General features: G+C 39.2%; 1 protein-coding gene across 3 annotated transcripts in view; it reads right to left on the bottom strand.

Annotated features, from left to right (window-relative positions):
* TOM1L2 (target of myb1 like 2 membrane trafficking protein) overlaps positions 1 to 24122 on the bottom strand; it is a 166665-nt gene that overhangs the window by 51854 nt on the left and 90689 nt on the right. For all 3 annotated transcript variants that reach the window (XM_043975340.1, XM_043975339.1, XM_043975341.1), the window contains exons 5-7: positions 21035 to 21169; positions 18874 to 19032; positions 13552 to 13668 (exon numbers count right to left, since the gene is read on the bottom strand). In XM_043975340.1, the coding sequence (XP_043831275.1) occupies positions 13552 to 13668; positions 18874 to 19032; positions 21035 to 21169 (411 nt within the window). The remainder of the gene's footprint in view (positions 1 to 13551; positions 13669 to 18873; positions 19033 to 21034; positions 21170 to 24122) is intronic.

Here is a 24122-nt window from a genome sequence, read left to right on the forward strand (position 1 = left end):
TTTTAGGGGCTAATCTAGAAACCTAAAGTATTATTTACTAAATAACACTTTTCATGGAAAGAGGAAGTTTTAAATGACAAACAATGGACGGGTAAGTGAACTTTTTAAACACAAGCCACCTGTAAACTGGAAACAGCTTATGCTTTCTGCCTTTCAAGTTTCCTTACCCATGACTCTCTCCCTCCTCATCTATCACCTGGTCTTCCTAGCTTCCTTCAAGTCTGGGCTAATATCTCATCAGTAAGAAGCCTTTCCTGACCCACTTCAATGCTACAGCTTTCCCTCAGTGATTATCTCCAAATCATCCTGGATGTATCTTGTTTGTACACAGTTGTTGTTTCACCCATTAGGCTGGGAGCTCCTTGAGAGCAGAGACTATCTTTTGCTTTCTTTGTATCCCCAATACTTGGCACAGTGCCTAGCACAGCAGGCAATGAATATGTGCTTATGGACTGATTGATGTTGCTCCAAGGGCAAGTTCCTAAATACCAAATGATGCCCCTATGGAGACAATAGTCATTCCAGGTTATAATAAGGCTCAGGTCCCTGCTGATGAAATGAAAATGGGCCTAAACGATTAAGCGCTGTGAATAAAAGAATTTTTATGACGGTCAAGATGGAGGTTGGGGCATGTCCATGGTATTGTTTCTTCTGACCTCGTTCTCCTGGAAGCACTCCTTGAATTGCTGCCTGTCTGAACCCAACTCCGATTATCCATACGCTAAACTGGCTTTTTTTTTGGGGGGGGGGTGAGGCAATTGGGGTTAAGTGACTTGCCCAGGGTCACACAGCTAGTAAGTGTTAAGTGTTTGAGGCTGGATTTGAACTCAGGTCCTCCTGAATCCAGGGCCGGTGCTCTATCCACTGCACCACCTAGCTGCCCCTTAAACTGGCTTTTTAAACTTAGACAAGTCATATTACTTTTCTGAGTCTCAGTATCATCAACTATAAGATGAAGGGGTATGGATCAGATATGAGATATGGACTAGGGAGGTTTAGAACCAGTGAGTGACTAGTGAGATCAAAAGAACAATGATTATGGGGACAGTGTTGGCTTGGTAGGAGGTCCTCAATGAAGTGCCCCAGTGATCTGTCCTTGACTGTGCACTGTTCAAAATTTTAATCCATAACTTGGATGAAGGCACAGCTGACATGTTTATCAAGTTGCAGATAACATGAAGCTGAGAAAAAGGTATATTCCTTTCTATTTCCATTTACTTTTCTCCAGAGGTCTAGCATATCTAACTTTTCTAAAATTCTATTAATTTCCTTGATTTATTTCTTATTTAATTTTTGGTTGGACAGGGGAAAGTTGAAGTCTCCTAGGGGATCCCTATTTCTTGACAATCCATTTTTTTACATCATTCCAATATAATCAATAGAAGATACATGTATCATCTTCCTATACAGAGAAGTAAACAGTTTAATCTTATTGAGTCTCTTAGGATTTATCTTTCATGTTTACCTTTTCATACTTCTCTTGAGTCTTGACTCCGAAGGTCAAATTTCCTATTCAGCTCTCTGATCTTTTCACCAGGAATGTTAGAAAGTCCTGTTTCATTAAATATCCATATTTTTGCCTTCAAGGATTAAATTCAGTTTTGCTGGCTCAGTTATTCTTAGTTGTAATCCCCGATGTTTTGCCTTCTGAAAGATCATATTCCAAGCCCTCTACTTCTTTAATTTGGAAGCTCTTGTCTTTTCATAATTTTCTTCCTAGGGTTTAATTTCTTTGCCTCTACCTCTTTGCTTTTTCCTTTACCACTTTTATTTGATTTTGAAATCCTTTTTGAGTGCTTCCATGAATACTTGTTGTGCTTGAATCCAATCCACTTTTTTTTTCCTCTAAGACTTGGTTTGTAGCTGGTTTTGATTTCACTTCTTCTAAATTTGTATCTTGATCTTCGTCACCCCAGTACTTTTTTATGGTCAGGTTCTTTTTGTTGTTGTTCTTGTTGTTTGCTTATTTTTCCATCATATTTCTTGATCTGGAACTTTACATTAATGTTGGGCTCTGTTTCCAGCATTGGGGGTAAAGGGACACTATTTCAACCTTCAGGCTTTTTTGAACTGCTATTTTCAGAGCTAATTCTGGGGCAAGTGGGGGGGAGGAGGTTGGAAGTTTTTGATGCTTCCAAAATGGTGTGATCTGGGGAGAGGGGTGGTCACTGATCTCTTGGTCTGTACTCTGGTCCTTACCCAGGAAGGACCCTGATCCTTTGGGACTACAATTGATGCTGCCCCTTAGGACTTCCACTTCCTCTTGATTGAAAGTGCTCCTCCCGGGGGCAGCTAGGTGGCGCAGTGGATAAAGCACTGGTCCTACATTCAGGAGGACCTGAGTTCAAATCTGGCCTCCGACACTTGACACTAGCTGTGTGACCCTGGGCAAGTCACTTAACCCTCACTGCCCTGCAAAAACAAACAAACAACAAAAGTGCTCTTCCCTGCCCTTGAATTATGACCCAGAAATGGGTATAGACAATGGAGTTGCCAAACGGTGTCATCCTTCGTACTTGAAGAGGACCAATGACATCATGATGTTGGGGTCAAGGCACAGTGTGTTCAACTGTGGCTGATCAGTCCAATATGAGGTTGGAAGGCTCTACCACAAGTCAGGCACAAATAGTCTATTTGAACATTTGGGATGGAGATGTCTCTAGATTTGTGTATCTGATGTTTCTTTTGTGCTACTGTGATTCTGCTCATAGAGCACAGTGCCTTCTTTGAGGTGGGCATGTCATGCTGGGTGGATGGTCCTGTGCCAGCATTTCTGTTAAGTGTCTGAGACCAGATTTGAACTCAGGTCCTCCTGAATCCAGGGCCGGTGCTTTATCTACTGCACCACCTAGCTGCCCCTTTCTGTTGGTTTTACTGGCAATATGTAGAAACACTGATGATTTCTGAAGATTTCTTTAATATCCTGAGAATTTTTGACATTATTAACTATTTCAATTAATCTTTATTTAACTTTTTGCATTCTCAAGATTAACCATTAGATCATCTGCAAAAATTGATAGTTTTGTTTCCTCTTTGCCTATGCTTATTCCCTTGATTTCCTTTTCTTGTCTTATTGCTATAGTTAGTCTCTCTAGCACTATATCATGTAGTAGTGGTGACAATAGACATCCTTACTTTACCCCTGGATCTTATAGAAGCCTCTATTCTTTCTCCATTACATTAAATGTTTTAAAATAGATATTAATTATCATATTAAGGGAAGGTCTATTTATTCCTATGCTTTCTACTGTTTTTAACAGAAGTAGGTATTAGACTTTGCCAAAAGCTTTTTCATCATTTTCTTGATATATGTTATTTTAATGTTTTTATTACTAAAAGAGTCTACTATCTGTTTATAGTTTTCTTTCTACTGAGCCAACCATTCATTACTGGTATAAATTCAACCTGGTATATCATCTTTTTTAACACACTGTCATGGCTTCTTTGTTAATATTTTATTTAATATTTTTGTATCAATGTTCATTAGGCATATTTGTCTATAATTTTCTTTCTTTGTTTCATCTCTCCCTGGTTTGGGTATTAATATCACATAAATATCATAGGAAGAGTTTGGAAGCATTCCTTCTTTTCCTATTTTTACAAACAGTTTATATAATAATGAAACTTTTTATATATGTTTGATAGAATTCACCTGTTAATTCATCTGGTCCTGGTTTTTTTTCTCTTTATGAATTACTCATTTTCCCTTCCTCCCTGATACTAGGTTATTTAAATAGTCTGCTTCTTTTGTTAATCTGAGTATTTTTTAGAATTTTTCTAAGTATTCATCCATTTCCTGTAAGTTATCAGTTTTGTTAGCTTAAAATTGGGCAATATGGTTTCAGATCATTTCCTTTATTTCCTCTTCAATTGTGAATTCTTTTTTATTTGATTTTACTTTCTCTCTTTTTTAGGTAATCATTTATCAATTTTATTAGTTTTTTTAAAAGTTCTTGGTTTTCGTTATTAATTTTTCTTTTGCTTTCATTTTTGTTAATTTTTTTCTTTGAGTTTCAGAATTTCCGATTTGGTGCTTAATTAGGGTTTTTGATGTGTTGCTTTTCTATTTTTTTTTTTTAAGTTGCATGCCCAGTTTATTGATCTGTTCTGTCTCTCTTCTGTCAATCAAAGTGTTTGGAAATATAAGGATCGCGTTCACTGCATCCCAAAAGTTCTGGTTTGTTGTCTTAATGTTGTTATATTCTCTGATGAAATTTTCTATTGTTTCTATGATTTATTCTCTGTCTGACCTAGAATTTTCTTTAGAATTAGTTTCAAATTAATTTTTAATCCTTTCTTCAAAGATCCTTTATTACATATATATATGTATATGTATATATATATATGTGTATATATATATATATATATATATATATATATATATATATATATATATATATATATATATATATATATATGCATTATAGTTAGGAAGGGTTGTGTTTCATATTCCTACTTTGGGGAATTTATTTGTGAGAGTTTATGCCCCATACAGGGTTAACTTTTATAAATCTATATATTTAAAAATGCATTATTATTTTTTCTCCCCCCCCCATCTTTATCACTACTTAATATATTCCTTCCAAGTATAGTCAAACAAAATATATTGACACATAGGCCATGTCTGAAAACACTTCCCATTCTGCTTTTCTCAGTCTGTCATCCCTTAAGGTGCTTGCTCTTCATCATCACTTTGGCTTTTTAAATTTTACATTACTGAAGACAGTCTCCAGTTCTCTTGCCTTAAGCCTAAAATCACAAGTATGTAAATTGAGCAGGCGGGTCTCAGTGGCTAGGAATATACCTTGTACATATTACAAACTTATGAAATGCTTACTGAATTTAATTGTATATCCCATCCTGTCACAGAAAGCAGGTTTCCACCCTCCTAGCTATTCCTTAACCAAAGGAAAGGGAGGAATTCTGTTAGGCATCTGATAAATATATCTCTGTGGTAGATTCCCATCTTGGAAATTCCCATTTTCAGATGTTATTAATTTCTTTTTTTTTTTTAAGTGAGGCAATTGGGGTTAAGTGACTTGCCCAGGGTCACACAGCTAGTAAGTGTTAAGTGTCCAAGGCCGGATTTGAACTCAGGTACTCCTGACTCCAGGGCCGGTGCTCTATCCACTGCGCCACCTAGCCGCCCCTGTTATTAATTTCTTAAAAAGCATAAAAAGGCTAATTTCTTTTCTTTTCTTTTTTTAAAAGCATAAATGGCCCAAGGATTTGTTTGTTATTTAGTCCTGGATTTCTCTCTTCCATAGGACAGAAACAATGCTGTCTTGTAAATTGTAATTGCTGAGAATTCTTCTGGGTCCTAACAAAGCCAACAGAGTATGCTTGACACATTGGGCTACAGTAGAAAAGCACTGCATTAGAAATCAGGAAACGTGAGTTCAAGTCTTGCTATTGGCACTAAGTAGCCATGTGACTATAGGCAAACACTCAATGTCTCTATGACTGTTCCTTCATTTGCAAGACAGAGATAATAATGCTCCTCTTCTCTACTTCACACCCTTGTGAAAACTAAATGAGAAAATTAAATGTAATAACAGACATGAAAATGCTTTGGAAAGCATAAAATACCAGATATATTCAGTTCAATAAACATTCATGTAGCACACTGTATGCATAAGGAACTGACTGAGCAAGGTACTGGGGATACAAAGGAAAAAAAGCCCTCAAGGACTTTCTTTTCCATGGGAGAAGATAACATGCACAGGTAAAGAAATACACAGTAATTTTAAAAAGGAGAAAGCATTAATTGAGGGAAAGGTCAAGAAAGGCTTTACATAAGTGATTGCAAAGAACTAAGCCTTCAAGGTACCTGGGGTTTCTAAAAGTCAGAGGTGAGGAGAACATGCATTGCAGACACTAGGGGACAGCCTGTGCAAGGGCAAAGAGATGAGAGAGATAGGTTAAAATCAGGGAATAACTAACTGGAAGGCTGGTTTGGTCAGAACATAGATGGCATGAAGAGGAATATGAAATAGCTATGAAAAGACAAGTGGAAGCCATATTGTGTAGGTTTTTAACTACCAGGCTAAGGAATTAATATTTTATCCGGAAACAATAGAGAACTGATGGAAACTTTTGAGCAGAGCTAGGATATACATGGTGTAAATCGTGTCTTGGGACTTGAAATATCAATTAGAGGTGGGAAGAGATTGGATGCAATATTCCAAATGTGAGGTGATAAGAGCCTTAACTGAGGTAGCAGTTATGTGAATGGAGAAAAGGGGACAAATGTGAGATATACTGTGTAGGTACATGATTGAGCAACTGACTGGATCTGGGAGGGGAGTTCTAAGGAAGAAGGAGAAGTGAAGAATGATTGTAGGATTGTGAACCTGGGTGATGAGAAGAACGTTGGTAGTCTCCAGAGAAATATGGAAGTTTGGGAGAGGGTCATATTTAGGGATAAAAGATAAGGAGCTGATTTTGAACATGTTGACTTTGCTATGTTCATGGGGCATCAAGCAAAAGTATCCAGCAATCATTTGGCAATGTGGGACCAGAGATCAGAGGAGACATCTGAGCTGATTATATATACATGTTTGGTAATCATCTACATAAAGATAATAATATAATCCAGAGGAGTCAATGATATCCCTGAGAACATGTATACAAGGGGTTCCAAAAGTCTTACAGCAGGTTTAAGCTACTAAAGCTTAAACTAATAAGGCTTTTTTTTTTGGGGGGGGGGGCCGAGAGCTAAAACTGCGCTAGGATTTTGGGGACATCATATAGAGAAGAAAAGGTGGACTAGGACAGAGCCTTGGGAGAACAACAACACTTAATACTTAATGAGTAGGAGAAAGATTGACAATCCAGCAAGACTCCTCTGAAGGTGTGGTTGAACAAAGAGAAAAACTAAGAAAGGAGGAAGAGACAGTATTCAAGAGGAACCTCTGTCAGTAAGTCAGTCAAAAAACATTTGCTATGTCCTAGGCATAATTTTTTATCTTTTTTAACAAATTCTTTTTTTTGTTTGTTTTTTTGCGGGGCAATGAGGGTTAAGTGACTTGCCCAGGGTCACACAGCTAGTGAGTGTCAAGTGTCTGAGGCCGGATTTGGACTTAGGTCCTCCTGAATCCAGGGCCAGTGCTTTATCCACTTTGCCACCTAACTGCCCCAACAAATTCTTTTATTAATGCTCTTTAAAAAAAAAAAATTGTCAAAAACAAACAAAAAAAAACACCCCCCCCAAATTGTACTACTACTTCCAAACAATTCAGTTCCCCACCCCCAACCTTGTAACAAAAAATAAAGATATTAAATAAAACAAATACATAGGCAGGTCTAACAATCTGCATCTATTATCTATCACCTCTTTATTTAGAGGTGAAAGGCATTCTTCATCATTGGTCCTCTGAAGTCACCAATGACAATGAAAACTTAATCACCCTTAGGGAGCACAGAAGAAATGGGGGGAAAAATCAGCCTAAATTTAAAGTCACATGATTTTTAGTCTTTTCTTTTTATTTTTAAATTAGTGGGAGGTCATTTGTAGAGTCCAACCAAAATCTAGAATATAAAAGGAAAATTAAGCAGAAAATGAAAGCCATGTGAATAAAACCAAATTTTTTAAATACCAAGGAAAATATGTCTGAGAGCTATGGTACACCCTAATCATTCTGTTTCCCTACTCAACAAAAGCAAGCCTGTGGTATGTGGCCAATATTGTAGACAGACAAGTAGGAATACATGGGTAACTGTCCACATCTGGCATACAGGTGTTCAATTCTCAGTTTGGTATTGAAGTAAGAGGGGGCAGGTAGGTGGAACAATGGATAAAACACTGGCCCTGGATTCAGGAGGACCTGAGTTCAAATGTGGCTTCAGACACTTGACACTCACAAGCTGTGTGACCCTGAGCAAGTCACTTAACCCTCACTGCCCCAAGCGGGGCGGGGAAGACAGATATTGAAGCAAGAAATAGATTTTGGATTGTCATTGCTGTTTTTCCCTGATGTGGTTCCAAGAAGCTGTAGCATGCCCAGCAGCCATACTCTGGTAAAACTGTCTTCAGAGATGGGTTAAACCAGACTGAGGACCTCATACCCGTTGGTGAGTGAGGGGTACTGGGGATACAAAGAAAGGCAAAAGACAGTCCCTACTATCAAGGAGCACACAGTCTAATGGGGAGGCTACATGCAAACAACTATGTACAAACCTTTTTTTGTTGTTTAGTTGATTAGTAGTGTCTACATACAAAAGAAATTGGAACTAACAGAGGGAAAAGGGACTGGGGCAGCTAGGTGGCACAGTGGATAGAGCACCAGCTCTGGATTCAGGAGGACCTGAGTTCAAATCTGACTTCATATACTTGACACTTACTAGCTGTGTGACCCTGGGCAAGTCACTTAACCCCAATTGCCTCACCAAAAAAAAAAAAAAAGAATTAAAGGGACTGGGAAAAGTTTCCTGTGGAAGGTGGAATTTTATCTGGGCTTAAAGGAAGATAGGGAAGCCAGGGGGTAGAGAGAGGATTCCAGGCATAGGGTCAGTAAGTGAAATTGCCCAGAGTCAGAGATGGATTTTCTTATTCAAGGAACAGCAAGGAGGCCAGTGTCATTAGTATGTTATGGAGTGTAAGGTGGAAGAAGACTAGAAAGGCAGGCGGGCAGGTTACAAAAGGTTCTGAATGCCAAACAGAGGGTTTTATATTTGATTATGGAGGTAACAGGGAGTCACTGGAGTTTAATGAAGGGAATGTGGGGGAATGGGAGGAGTGACATGGTCCAACCTGTGCTTTTAGGAAGATCACCTAGACAGCCAGATGGAAGATAGACTGGAGTAAGGAGAGACTTGTGTCAGGGTGACATGAGGTGATAAGGACCTCTATCAAGTGGTGCAGTGTCAGAGGAGTAAAGGGAGTGTAAGAGAGATGTCAGGAAGGTAAAACCAACAGGCCTTGGGAACAGATTGGATGAGGAGGGCTGGGGTGAGCAAGAGGAATTGAGGATTACATCTAGGTTGGGAGACTGGGAGACTGAGAAGAGGGTGATACTCTCTACAGTAAAACAGAAGTTAGGAAGAGAGGAGGGTTTTGAGGGGGTGAGATAATGAAACGGTCACTTTGACATGTCCTACTGTTGCAGCCAGCAGATCTGAGTTTGGGGGTCAACAGAGAGCTCAGGGCTAGATAAACAGATCTGAGAATCATCTACATAGAGATGATGACTGGATCCTTGCAAGCTGATGAGATCATCAATTGAAATGGTATAAAGGGAAGAGAAGGCTCAGGACAAGAGCAGGCAGGGGATTGCTGTTAATCTTTGAAAGAATAGTTTCAGTAGAGCAAGGGTGAAAGCTAGATTTCAAGGGGTTAAGCAATTGATCAGTGAAGAAATGTAGACACCAAGTAAATACAACTCTATGAGTCTGGCTGTGAAAAGTAAAACAAAAATGAGGACTAATGCAAAGGGGTATGATTATTAATAGTAGCAATAGTGATAATTGGGCAGGTAGGTGGTGCAGTGGATATGTGCTGGGCTTGCAGTCAGGAAGGTCTGAGTTCAAATCAGACTCAGACACATACTAAGCTGCGTGACCCTGGTCAAGTCACTTCACCCTGTTTGCCTCAGCTTCCACACTTGTAAAATGAGCTGGAGAAGGAAATGGCAAACCACTCCAGTATTTTTGCCAAGAAAACTCCAAATGATGGACTTAATAACAATAAAAACAATAGTAATGATAAAGGAGGACCTATCCTTTGTGCTCCTTGATACAACTGGGTAAATTACCTTTTGTTATTCAATGAGTTCCAATGTTGATATCTCAGGTTATCTCTCTTCTGACTTATCCCTCCCCATTCTTCAGTGATTTATACTCAAATCAGGAATGTCTTTGTTGGCATGAACATTTGGGCTGGTGACAAATGTGTTTATTTTCATTGCCTGGGCCAACATTCTGATAAATTCCACCCAGAGAAATCTAGCTGCACTAGCAGCTTGAGGGAGGGGATCTACAGGGTTTGATTATGATCCCACTCCTTCAAATCAGATTATGACATTTTCATGACTGGAAGGCCAGCTACACTCTTCTGTTCAGTTTAGATTTGGCTGTGAAGGGAGACTTAGAAATTTGTTTATACTTCACTGGGAGGGAGGGCAGGAAGAATGTCAGGAACAATTGAGGAGTGAGGACACAAATCAGCCGCACAGAAGAGACACGTCTGTTTCACACAGAACTGCCTAACTTTTGCATTTCCTCTGCTGAAAGGATAACCACCCACTGTTACTCAGAATAGCTCCTTCTCTGTCTGATTTATATGGAATCGACCAGGCCTGGTAAAACCAGAGCTGGAACAGAATGTTAAAATGAAAAACGTCACGGGAAGCAATCTTTTTTTGAAAACCATAAACCAATGCAAGGAGATCATATCCTGTTGGGCTTGGTCAGTGAACTTGTTTAAAATATATATACACACATATGCATCCATGCACACGCGTGTGCACACACACACATGCATGCACACACACACACACACACACACACACCCCTGTTCTATAGGCCCACTAAAATCGTTCAGTTTAACCCAGCCTGCCAATAATTGTCTCATTCACTGAAAACTCTCCCTTTGTCAATAAGAATGCCAGGGGGTGCTTGGTTTCTTCACATCCCAGTACAGAAATGTCTGAAGAAACCTCACTTGCTAAGTGGGGATGATAGAAGATAACCACCTTGTGCAGAAGACAGATACAGTGCCACTGAAATCATGTAACAGGGATGGCCTCTGGGACATAGACTGGAAGATTTTCCACTATGAAGCAAGCCTGGTCTCCCTGCAGGGGCCAAGTGAAAAAGGGCCAGGGCCTGAGAGGCCCAGGCAGCACTTTTTTCCCCAGAGAAAACTCTTTGATGACAAGAGTCCCAGGATATTCTGGGAAAAGTGTGAAATGTGGCACTGACCCTTACACAAGGGGGCTTTACCGAGGACCTAGCTAGGAAAAGACTGAGCTCTACTTTGGAAGGGCTATCAGAGAACCCTTTCGCATGGGTGATAGTCACTTGGCCAGAAATGCCCTAAGTGAAGAACTGAAGCTGTAATATATTAGACCTCCGTGTGTGTGGCAAAAATAGCAGCAGCCACAGTCAAAATGTGCGGCTTTCACACTATTTCATCCTTCCTTCTTTCTCACTGCCACTTATTTAAACTGACTATCCTCAAACTAAAATCACTGACTTTTTCCAGTGAGCCTCTGCACCTCTCCTTTGCAATTTGGCTAATTCAGCTTTTCAAGGCATTCTTTTTATATCTCTTTTACCATTTGGCCTAGTCTGTTTTTTAAGGTATTATTTTCTTCAGTATTTTGCGTGTGTGTGTGTCTCCTTTACCAAGCTGTTCATTTTTTTCCCATGATTTTCTTGCATCACTCTATTTTCTCTCCATTTTTTCCTCTACCTTTCTTATTTTATTTCCAAAGTCTTTTTTGAGCCCTTCCATAGCCTGAGATCAATTAATATTTTTCTTGGAGGCTTTGGATGTAGGAGCTTTGACTTTGTTATCTTCTTTTGAGGGTGTGTTTTGATCTTCCTTGTCACCACAGTAACTTTTTATGGTCAGAATTTTTTTTTTGCTCATTTCCTCATCCTATTTCTTTTTTTTGGGGGGGGTGGCAGGGCAATGGGGGTTAAGTGACTTGCGCAGGGTCACACAGCTAGTAAGTGTCAAGTGTGTGAGGTCGGATTTGAACTCAGGTCCTCCTGAATCCAGGGCCTGTGCTTTATCCACTATGCCACCTAGCTGCCCCTCTCAGCCTATTTCTTGATTTTTCATTCTTGGTTAAAGTAGGGCTCTGCTTCTAGGGTAGAGGGCACACTGTCCCAAGCTTCAGGAGTTTTGTACAGCTGTTTTTGGAGATGCTTCTAGTGATCTATAAGTTTTCAGTTCTTCCAAGGTGGTATGATCTAAGGAGAGGTGTGTTTACTACTCTCCTGGCCTGTGCTCTGGTCTATAAGTCACCACAAGCACTCTTTTCTGGCCTGGAACTGTAAGAGTCCCTCCTCCACTGTGGCCACAAGCTCTGGTGTGTAGTGTTCCTCCCTGCCCTGGGGCTGTCACCCAGGACTAGGACCTGGATCCAAGTATGGGCAAAGCAACAGAGTCTTGCCTCAGTGCTAGCAAAGAGACCCCTGTAATCTCCTTCTGGCCAATTGTTCTACTAAGTGTGGCCTAAAAGATCTAGAAGCAGCAGCTGTCTCTGCTGATTCAGTGGCTCACAAGGCCTACTCCTGGTGTGACTGCACTGGCGTGGCCTGCATTGGACTGCATTCCACTCTCACCCGGGTGCAATAGACCTTTCCTGTCAACCTTATAAGTTGTCTTTGGCTGGAAAATCATTTCACCTTGTCCTTTTGTGGGTTCTGCTGCTCCATGAATTGTCTTATGGCATTATTTGAAGGGATGTGAAGGGATTTTGGGGAGAGCTCAGGTGAGTCACTGCCTTTCCTCCACTCTGCCTTCTCTGACATTTTCTTTTTATAAATAGCATTTATATAGCACTTTGAGGTTTACAAAGCACTTTACAAATATTGGCCCATTTTATCTTCACAATAACCCTGGAAGCCAGGTGCTACTATTATCATCATTTTTATAGATAAGGAAGCTGAGGTAAAATGAGGTCAAGTGACTTGCCCAAGGCCACACAGCTAGTATGTATCTGAGAGTGGATTTGAATTCAGGTCTTTCTGAGTCCACATCTGGTGCTCTATGGACCATGCCACCTAGCTGTTTCGATTTTCTCTTGTGTATTCCTAATATATCATTAACAAGATCCTGTCCTGGGTATGAACAAGGAAATGGATTAAGGTTAGGCCCTTTTCTTGCAAATTTTGGAGCCTCCTACATCAGTGGATCCAGTTTTGACCCTGGCTGCTCTAGAACAAATAATGAAGTGTAAAAAACATGAAAGTTCCTAATCAGTAGATCTCCAAGGAGGTTGCCTCTGGCATAGATCTCTTTCCAACACAGACCCCTCTTTACAGTTTCCTGAGATCCCTAACAGGACAGAGAGTACAGTACTGATCAATTTAGGGTCACTGTGGTTATTTTCTATCCTTAGTTATCTCAAGGTCTTCAGAAAAAATTAGAAGCCCAGACCCATGATGAAAAATGCTGTTGAGCTCCAAAAAGAGAACTGATAAACTCAACACAGATTGAAGCATACTTACCTTACCATCACTACCATTTTCATCCCCTTTCTTAAAGGTTTAATCTGTCCTAAGGACCCCAACTGTGCACATAAGCAAGATTCTAGGGATTAGATCTTGTTCTATTTGAGCAAATCAGAAACTGTGGAATCAAACTAAATCAAATTCAAGCCCATTTAACAGCATTCACTAAAATCCCCAATTACTCTCCTCTGGATTGTAGCAAGAAGAGAAATATTTAATGATCTGAGAGAAGATATCTTTTTTAGTCAGCAATCCAGTTGAATTTTCAATTCAATTCAATTCGATATAATCCTTATTAAGTGCTTACTGTACACAAGGCCTATCACCAAAATTTGGGCATACCTCACTAAAGAATGAATCTCTTACCTGTAGCAGCTCAAGGTCGGAGGAGTCTTCTTGCCCAGGAACCATCTCTGTTAACATCTCAGACATGACTTTTGTGTTTCCTCGGACAACATCAAGTTCACTTCGAAGCCTGGCAATCTGTTATAAGCCAAAGACGGGTGAAGAGGAGGGATAAATTAGCAGTTATCTTAGAATAATTGGGTTTTTGTCAATACTTTTCAAAAATATTACTTCTGTTTCTGAATATTTCCCTTCCCCTCTCACCTGTATCAGCTAGCTAGCCTTCCCTTGGAATAAAGATTAATTAAAAAAGATAGAAAAACCCGAACCTAACAAAACTATACATGATGGTGTGTGTAACATTCCATACTCATAGTCCCTGACCTCTGCAATGGAGGGCATGGTTTTCTCAACACTTCTCAGGGCAAAGCTTGGTCACTATAATTATATAGTATTTGATTTTCTTTTATTGTTCACTGTTGTAGTCACTGTAAACTGCAAGCAGAAGAGGTTCTTTTACTCTTTTTTTCTCTTATGCTGGAATGCATGTTTGCAAGAAGAGGTGGCATCTCTGGCAGTTTAGTGAGACACAAGGGTGTCACTAATGAGGCAGAACTACTTCTGAAGAGACTTATCAAGCAGCATTTAAAATGCCTATTTGCATGCAGCAGTGCACTAGCGCCATAGATTACAAACTCCTAGGAAGCAAGAACCAAGAGGGCGTCTATTTGGTAAGGTGATCAGCATTTTTAGCATTCTCTTGGGAGGAGAGGATTGGGGGGGGGGGGAGAAAGGGGGAAAGAAGAGAAAGACAGAGAAAGACAGCAAGGAAAAGGGAGAGGGGTGGGGAGGGAGAGGGAAAGAAAAATTTCAGGAAAGGGGAAAGAAGGGAAGGAAGAGGAAAAAGGAAAGAGAAGGAGGAGAGGGAAAGGAGGGGGGAGAGGGAGAAAAGGAAGGAAGGTTAAGATAGTAGTAACCTGCTTGCTCTGGAAACTACCTGGTACAAAGACATCCTTGAAATTTGCCCAATTTACTATGTGAGAGTATTGAAACCTGCTTATAAAAACCTAGGAACTTAAGGAAGTATCTTAATTTTTCCTGTTGCCAAAGACAGTATTCTGCAATTTTTTTCTCCTCTGTTTGCTGTCACAATTCAATGTCTTAGTCCTCTAATGATCCTGGCAACTCTCTTCTTACCTCTCTCCAGATCTTTCTGACATATGTGAAGGCCACAGAAGGCTTCCATAATTTCACAATTCACATCATAAAAGGAAGCTTGCTTAGATATTCATCACATAGAAAAAAATGATTACTAATGATAGAAGAAAAATGCTGAAGGGCATTTCCCTGCCACAAACCACTTAGGTGGGAAGCCGAATAATTCGGAATACGAATGGTAAGTCCACAGTAGAAAATCTAGAACCTAAGTTATACAAGGCAAACAAAGACTTCTCTCCACCTCATAGCAGTTGACTGATGGTCTACATCACCTAATAAATTATTATGGGCCACCATAATAAGGTAGGCTATCATTCATTCCCAAAGCTATGTCTGCTGCTAAGGTATCCCTGACTGGGAAATCAATGTGAATTCCAGGGGTACAGAAAAAGGTGGAAATTACTAAAATACCAGAAGGCCAAAAAATATGTTAGATAGCATGGCATGTCTGGAAGACAAGGTGTAAATCTGCTGGAGTGCAGATTGCATAGAAATTAATAGTATGAAATTAAGTTGGAAAAGAAGTGTATTGTTAGATTTTGGAGTGCCTTGGAAGTCAGGAAAAGGAACTTAAATTGCACTAGGTAGGCAACAGGGAGCCGGTAAAGATTTTTAAATAGAAGAACAGATCTATGCAAGTAAAAGATTATTCTGGCAGCAATATCACGGACAGAGTAGAGGGAGAGGAGACAGACCTGTAAGGAGTCAAGTGGCAATGATGACCGGGACTAAAACGATTACAGTGGGAAGAATAAGGAGGAGAGACATAGGTACAAACACTGGAGCAGCCTAGGTACTAGCAACAGAAATGGTGACGTCTATAGTGTGAACAAGTTCAGGGGAAGATAACGAGCTTGGTCTCAGGCATGCTGAGTTTGAAGAAGTGGGAGGACATCCAGATAGCGACATCCTGAAGACATGGAACGCATGGGGATGTGGGTCTAGAGCTCAACAGAGAGTCAAGGGCTGGAGATATAGACATGGGAGTCATCCTTATATATCTGTATAGAAAGGTGATTGCTGAAGCTGTGAGAGTGAGACTGCAGGGGACAAGGCATCCTGAGAGAAGGCCGACAAGGGCACACAGACTCTATGGAAATGAGGAGTCAGGATGCTCTCTGAAGGGCCAGTGGAGTGGCTGGAGAAGAAAGAGGAGAGCTAACAGTGGATGGTATCTCTGAAGCCAAAAGAGAAGGTGGTGAGAGGAGTGAACAAGTGTCTGAAAAGCTGCAAAGGTCAAGGAAGAAAAAGTGAAAAAAGGCCTTTGGATCTGGCAGTTAGGAGGCCATTAATGACTTGTGAAAGAATCACTCTGGTAGAGTACTGGGAACAGAAGAGAGGCTGCTTAGAAGCAAAGGAATGGATAGAGACAACTTTTCCCAAGGAGCCTGGCTATGAAAGGGATGAAATGGACGAGACAGGGCCCAAGTGGCCTAGGAGGGTTTTAAGGAGGAGCTTTTATACAACTGGGGAAACAAAACCAGGTCTGTAGGCAGAGGAAACCAATGGCAAGGGAGAGAATAAATATGAATAATAAGAGGAGATGACTTAGAGGAAAGCTCTGGAAGAGCTAGAAGAGAATGAAATAAATGAAACTGATAAAAGAATTGGCCTCTGTAATCAGAGGGAAAGAAAAAAAGTAGATGCTGCTGCTGAAATGTTCTGAAGAATGAGGAAAGAAACTGAAGGAACTCATATTGGACAGGTTCTTTTTTTTTTTTTTTTGGTTGAACTCAGGTCCTCCTGAATCCAAGGCCAGTGCTTTATGCACTGCACTACCTAGCTGCCCCATTTTTTTTCTTTTTTCTTTTTTTTGGACAGGTTCTTAATGCAGTAAAGTAGGAAGCCAGGACATCAACTGTAAATGTGGAAATGGAAAAGTAGAAAACAGAAAGAATAGTGATGATGAAGGGAAAAAGAGGTCAATAAAGGCAGAGAAGAGTACCCGGCAAGCAGCATATCCAGGAAATAGCTACAGTTGTGCAACAGAAATTTGTAGTGGGTGAAGTAAGCTCAGTTCAGTGAATTTATCCATTAAGGCTCAGTAGCTCTGACAGGAACAAAGAAATCTGATGGTGTGGGTGACTAGGGGTAAGGATTCAAAGGCTGTGTGAATGGCTGAAGTTAAGGAAGGCAAGGGATTCTAGTACAGTGGCTAGTGAAATCTTAAATAATAATAACTAAATTTATATAATATAAAATTTTCAAAGTACCTTACAAATATTATTTCATTTGAACCTCAAAACAACCTGGTGAGGTAGATACTACAAATATTATATCTACTTTTTAGATAAGAAAACCAATAAGTCAAAGAAGTTAAATGATTTCCTCATGATCAACTAAGTGCCAAGCTGGGATCAGAACTTCCTGACTCTATGTCCCACACTCCAGTTGGTACCCCATGCTCCTCTTAGAGTGTCGTGTCATGCTACCAAAGCTGGGAATGAAAACAATTGCTGGTGAGTGAATGGAAGATGTGGGATGGGTTAAGGGAGCAGGTTTGGTTTGAGTAAGCCAGTAGAATCTCAGCTCCAGTCATACTTCCTACACTAAGTCTTCGCTGATCACCCGGCCCACACTGATCTCTTCCTTCTCTGAGTTTATTCTAGGATTGGTACTTAACATCAAGTGCCCTATTTTTCATGTTTGTCTGTTTGCTATCTCCCCAAGTAGATCCTTGAGGGCAGGGACCCCCTGTTATATGCTTTTGTATTTGCATGTACTACAGCATCTTGAATGTAGTAACAATGGCTTAGTTGTGCAACATAAAATCTTAGTTCTGAAAGAAATCTTAAGGGATAATCTATTTTCTTCCAGTACTTTAATCAGAACTATATTGAAACCACATTCGAAGGGAAATCTATTTTATTTTTTAAGATTTCTAGGGAAAGAGTTTCTAAGGTCTCCTGTAATTCTTTTCAAAGGACAGCAATAATTCATCATTTCAACTGAAAAGTGATGGGGATAAATATAAAATTTTACACGTAGGTTTAGAAAATAAAAGTGCACACAATGTTAGAGACTTGGCTAGATAGGAGTCAATTTGAAAAAGATCACGGGGTGAACTGCAAAACTCAGTATATCAAGAGGGTGACATGGCTGTCAAAAGGAGTTAATGCAATGTTAGCCTGTACTCAATTTTTTTTTCTGCCACTTGTTTTAAGGAGAAATAGGAAAGCCACAAGAAAACAAACTGACCTCAAGGATATTATTATTATTATTTTTTTTTGGTGAGGCAATTTTGGGGTTAAGTGACTTGCCCAGGGTCACAAAGCTAGTAAGTGTTAAGTGTCTAAGGCTGGATTTGAACTCAGGTCCTTCTGACTCCAGGGCCAGTGCTCTATCCACCGTACCACCTAGCTGCCCCAAGGATATTATTATTAAAATAACTTCCTAGGTATATTGTTGGATCATTCCACAGTCAATCTAAGCTTTTATAACTAAATCTATAGTCCTATACAATAAGAATTGATTTTCAGAGTGATAACCATTAGGCCCTGCAAGATCCTTAAGCAAACCAAGATTAAATGATAATAGTTATATTTGGTAAGGCAGGAAAGCTATAAAAACATTTGAGAAAGATTTCCTAGAAAAAGGGTTGAATCAAAATGAGCTTCAAGTTAACCCTAAGTTAACTACTTAGATAACTAGAAAGCTTCTTTCACCAGGATTCTATTTTTTATTTTTTTTTATTCTTTAATTTTTGTGTTAAGTGACTTGCTCAGGGTCACACAGCTAATAAGAGTCAAGTGTCTGAGGTCAGATTTGAACTCAGGTCCTCCTGAATCCAAGGCCAGTGCTTTATCCACTGCACCACCTAGTTGCCCCAGGATTCTAGTTTTTGAAGTTTTCTTGTCTAAGTTCATAAGATTAAGATAAAAGGTTGAAAGGGCATTTTTTAAAGAATATAAAAGTTTAGATAGTCATAATTTTTTATTCTTGTTCAAAATTCTCAAATTTTAACCAATATAAATTCTCCAATTTTTTTTTTCTTCAAAGATTAAACTCTTTCTTAAACTCTTAAACTTTTCTGATAAACCTTGGTTTAAGTCATGACTGTGTTGGATTGTACAAAAAGTGTGGCAAAGAAAGCTACTTGCTAATAGACTCCAAGGTAAAAGATACCTGTTCTGAGTTGGCGGTGATAGGCCCAGTCACATTCAAGGATGGAGCCTGAGGAGCTGCGTATGGCGTAGGAGAAGGTACAGAAGAGGACACGGAGCTCATTCTTTGCTGTGATTGAGACCTATGCATAGTTGCTGCTGGATCCACTTCGGGGATGCTCTGCCACACCAAAAACAAAATCCTCCATGCATTTAAACTGTTTATCTGAATAGACCCGAGCTACCCGCCCTGAGTAACATCCCAGATGTCTGAGGAGGGACAGCAAGACTGGCAATCCAACCACCATCGCTCCAACTTCTATTTGACTGCTGACTTAGCAGCCCCGAATGTTGTGAGAAGAAATCAAATAACAGCCCTGAAGGCACTGTAAGCCCTTTGAGTTATAATAAATATCTAGTATTTCAGGTAGGAGGCTGATGATAGATACTAAGTATTATTAACCATGGACTTCAAAAATATTTACTTTTGTTCTTATATTACCTTGATATGCCAATGTATCTCGCCCTTGCCCCATCCCAGGGGATTTTCCTTCATAACAAAGAATTTTTTTAAAAAATGATCATCAAAACTTAAATGTCAAAAGAGTAGAACATTATATGCATTGTTCTACACCCATAGATTCCCCCCAACTTTGCAAAGAATGGGGGAAAGTACCTCTTCATCTCTTCTTGGTCATGATACTTTCAGAATCCATTAATCATGGATTCTTATACAGTATTATAAATTACTATATTTTGGCCTTCACAAGGAGAATAATATAAATAGTAATTATATAATTACAGAATATTCTTTGTAACCTCTGGTACAACACTGCTTTGTGTCTTTATTAGAAGAGTAAAGCAGTTATGTTTAAACCACAAAGCACAGAAAGTAGTTTGTATAATACAAATCACAATCATAATGAGTACAATGTTTTGAAAAGCACAATTCCCTCTGAATAGCTCAAGTAACTTCTTGTACATTAACTCATTCACTGTCAAGACCCCCATTCTTCTAATAAGAAATCATATAGCAGTTTGAGATCAGCAGAGCACTTTCTTAACAACAATCCTAGGAGGTGTATAGCATTAAAAGTATTATCTTTATTTTATAGATGAGAAAGCTGGGATTCAAAGAAGTTGTAATTTGTCCATGAACAATATAGCTAATTAGAATCTGAGGCTACATTTGAACCCAAGTCTTCTGATTTCTGGTCCAGGACGCTATCACAGTGCAGCTACCAGCACAGTATTTCAGAGACAGAGAGCAAAGAGCTGGTGTGATATGGGCAGATACAAATCAAAGATCTCATTTCACTCTAGGTGAAATCTCGTTGGTCCAGCAGACCATATCAGACTGGCAGACAGGACATGAGTTCTAGTATCAAGATCCACCTCTGGTGTGTTCTCCAATAAATTTCTTAACTTTTAGTTCTCTTTCTGTAAGACAAGGAGAATATATGATGCTCCCAATCTCAAATTTCTTTGATAAAATGAACAAAGAAATCTATGTGCTTTCACCTCCTACAACTACAGTATCTGGATCATGACTGCTAGCTTTATAAAAATTTTATGTGGGAGACCCCCTAAATTTTAATTTCCTTGACCTACATGTTTTAAAGTTGTGGCTCCCAAAGCTGACTGGAATGAATGGTTTAACTGGATTCACTTTGAATACTGTTACTCAAAAAAAGAGAAAAGTGTGACTTGCTTGATTTGCAGTGGTGGGAAAAGATGTAGTTCTTTGCCGCTCTGCAAAATGATTGTATGTCACCCCTCTGTGTCACCCAAGACTGAAGGTCACTTGCAAAGGGAGAGAACTGAATCTCTACAACAGACTCTAATCAGGCTTTGCAAAGGTAGATTCTAATGAGGCTTATGTGATGAGTCTAAGTAAGCAACCATCCTTGTGAGAACTTGACATTAAAATGGTCCATCAATTGGATTTTTCTAGGCTTGGTATTAAAATCTTCTGCAGGGGAGGGAGATTCTTCAAGCTTTTAAATCACCAGTCAACCAGCTGCCTCATTTTATACATTCTCTTCTGTTATTAAAAATAAATGCCCTACAAACTTTGAAAAAGTGTGCTCTGAAGTTTAATAATTAAGAAGGAACAGAAGGTTGGTGGAATGTTATCCAATTCTTTACTGGGTCTTCCTGGAAAATGCCATGCTGTTGCTTACCCGCTGTGGTGTATGTATTGGAGACAGGGCGTCTAAGTCTGCCATGGGAAATTCGATCCCTTTTCTTTTCAGTTCTTCATAAATATGCACCACGCCAGTGAGATCAGGACTACTCCGAAATGCATCAGCCCAAGCCTAAGAAAAATGAAAAAGAAGCCTTTCATAACAGTTTACTTTAAAAGTTCTGTCAAGGTTAAAAAATCTACAAACCCAGAAGAACTGCAAACTATTAACAACCATAGGGAAAGACTGCTCAGAATCATTAGAAGAAATGCAATTTAAAAGAACTCAGAAGTTTCACCTTACATCCAGAGAACTGGCAAAAATAAAACAGATCGGAATAGTCAATGTTGGAGGGGCCATGGAAAGACAGGCATATGGTGGAGTGGTGAACCAGTCCAACCATTCTGAAGAGCAATTTGAAATTATGCTTAAAAAGTGGCTAAAATGTTCATAACCTCTGACCCAGAGATTCCTCTGCTAGGTAGATATTGTTTCAAGGTGATTAAAGATAGATAGAAAGGTCCACCATAAGCCAAAATAATATTTGCAGCAATTTCTTTGGAAGCCAAGAAAGAAACAATGCATGTGCTCAGTGACTGGGAAATAGCTAGACAAATTGTGGTACAAGAATACAATGGACTATTTATTACCATGTTATCAGAGGTTATAAATATAAACATGAAGAATTTTGAGAAATGGGAAAACTGGCAAAATGAAGCAAGCAGAACCAGGAAAACAATATAGGGAATGACTACAGCATGTAAATGGAAAGGAAAAAAAAAGCAAACTAAATGCTGTGGAATTCTAATGATCAAGCTAGGTCCTGGAGAACAGTTGAGAAAAATGCCCAGATTTTCCTTCATCTCAGAGATGGGGGACCATGGGTATGAACTATTTAATGCACAAGGCAGATGAGGATGATACACTAATTGGTTTTTATTAAGTTCAGGTTTTTTCTTTCTTATTTCCTTCTTTTTTATTACATGGGAAGCCTTGTTGGGTGGGTAGGGGCATATATTCAGAAATGAAACTATTAGCTCCTTGCTCTCTCTAGGATCAAACCCAAACTCCTCTGTTTGCTATGTGAAGCTTGTCACAAACTGGTTCCAACTTACTTTTTCAAACTTATCATACAGCATGTGCATCATTATGCATCATCTACAATCCACTCAAATTGGACTCCTTGTTCTCCTCCCAGCCTTTATGTCTTTGTATAAGCTACCACTGATGCCTAAAATGCACCATCCCCTCTTCTACTTCTGTCTTTAAGAATCCTTGGTTTCCTTCAAATTGTCACCTTTTACATGAAGCTTTTCCTGATCATTCCAGCTGCTAGTGCACTTACCTTGTATTTATTTTATACATATTGATATATGCATATGTGGTCTCCTTGATAGAACATAAGCTTCCAGAGGGCAGGTACTATTTCTTTTTTGGTTTGGCATATTCCTAATGCCTAGTACAGTGCCAAACACAGAGCATGCACTTAATAAATGTTTGATAATGGCTTGATGTAAAAACAAAAGACATAACTTTTTTGGGGGGAAAGTTTATAGACTCCCCAGTTCTCCTTTTTAGGTCAACATGCTACAATTTTGGAATGCAGATACAATTAGCAAAATTTAAATCTGTAGTTCTCTTGCCAGCCTTTCTAAAATCTAAGCTAGTGAGCCGGGTTTTCAATAGCATTAGTGGGAACAAATAAAACTTAATATTTCTGTGGAGCTGATATAAAGAAGTAGCCCATAAGTACTGTTGTACATCCTATAATGAGCATATTCCCCTAATAACAATGCAATAGGATGTATAGCTGAAAGAACAAGAAGAGAATGACTTGTTATAAGGTCAGTGTATTACAAGCTACAGTGAGTACCACACAGCTTTGATTCATATTCATTCTTAGACTCTTCTTCCAATTGGTATTTTCACACAGACTATTTAAAATGCTATACAGGGCACCTGGTAAACTGAGCAAGATGGAAAGAGATATAGGTTTGTGACATGGAACATATGAAATACTAAAGTTAGGTTCCAAGTTAAGGTTTTTCCATCTCTAAATTACAGAATGTTAACACAGAAAGGAATCTTAGAGATCATTTAGTCCAAGTCCCTCATTTGACAAATAAGGAAATTGAGGCACAGAGAGAGGAAAGGTCACATAGCTAATCTGTGGCACAGCCAGGATTGAAGATCAGGTTTCTTGACTCCCAACTTCAGGGCTTTTCATGTAAACACATACACATTTAGAAAAGTATCCCAATATAGAAATCTATTTTATTCTGCAGGAAAGTAAGAGAAGAAAGAGATAAAAGAAAGGGGGATTTGATAGAAGGGAGACAGATTTGGGGAGGGGGTAGTCAGAAGCAAAACACTTTTGAGGAGGGATAGGGTGAAAGAAGAGAGATAGAATAAATGGGGCAGGAATAGGATGGAAGGAATTACAGTTAGCAATAGTAGCTGAAAAAATTTTGAGACAAGTTTATCTGATAAAGGCCTCATGTCCCAGACATATAGAGAACTGAGTCAAATTTATTAAAAAAAATAAGAGCCATTCCACTTCTGATAAATTATCAAAACATATGAACAGTTTTTGGATGAAGTAATCAAAGATATCTATAGCCATATGAAAAAAATGCTCTAACTCACTATTGATTGGAGAGATGCAAATCAAAATAATTCTGGGGTACTATCATACCTATTAGATTGGCTAATAGGAGAGAAGAGGAAAATGACAAATATTGGCGATGTGGGGAAAATTAGACATTAATGCGCTTTTGGTGGAGTTATAAGCTGATTCAACCATTCTGGAGAGCAATTTGGAACTATGTTGAAAGGGTTAAAAAACCATGCACATGCTCTTTGACCTAGCAGTAACACTACTATGTTTGCATTCAAAAAGAGATTAAAGCAAAAAGGAAAAGTACCTATATGTACAAAAATATTTATAGTAGCTCTTTTCTGGTGGCAAAGAACTGGAAACTGAGGGGATGCCCATCAATTGGGGAATGGTTGAATAAATTGTGGTATGTGATTATGATGGAATACTATTGTGCTATAAGAAATGATGAATAGGATGCTCTGAGAA

The sequence above is a fragment of the Dromiciops gliroides genome, chromosome 1, assembly GCF_019393635.1.
Source record: "Dromiciops gliroides isolate mDroGli1 chromosome 1, mDroGli1.pri, whole genome shotgun sequence".
Lineage (NCBI taxonomy): Eukaryota > Metazoa > Chordata > Mammalia > Microbiotheria > Microbiotheriidae > Dromiciops > Dromiciops gliroides.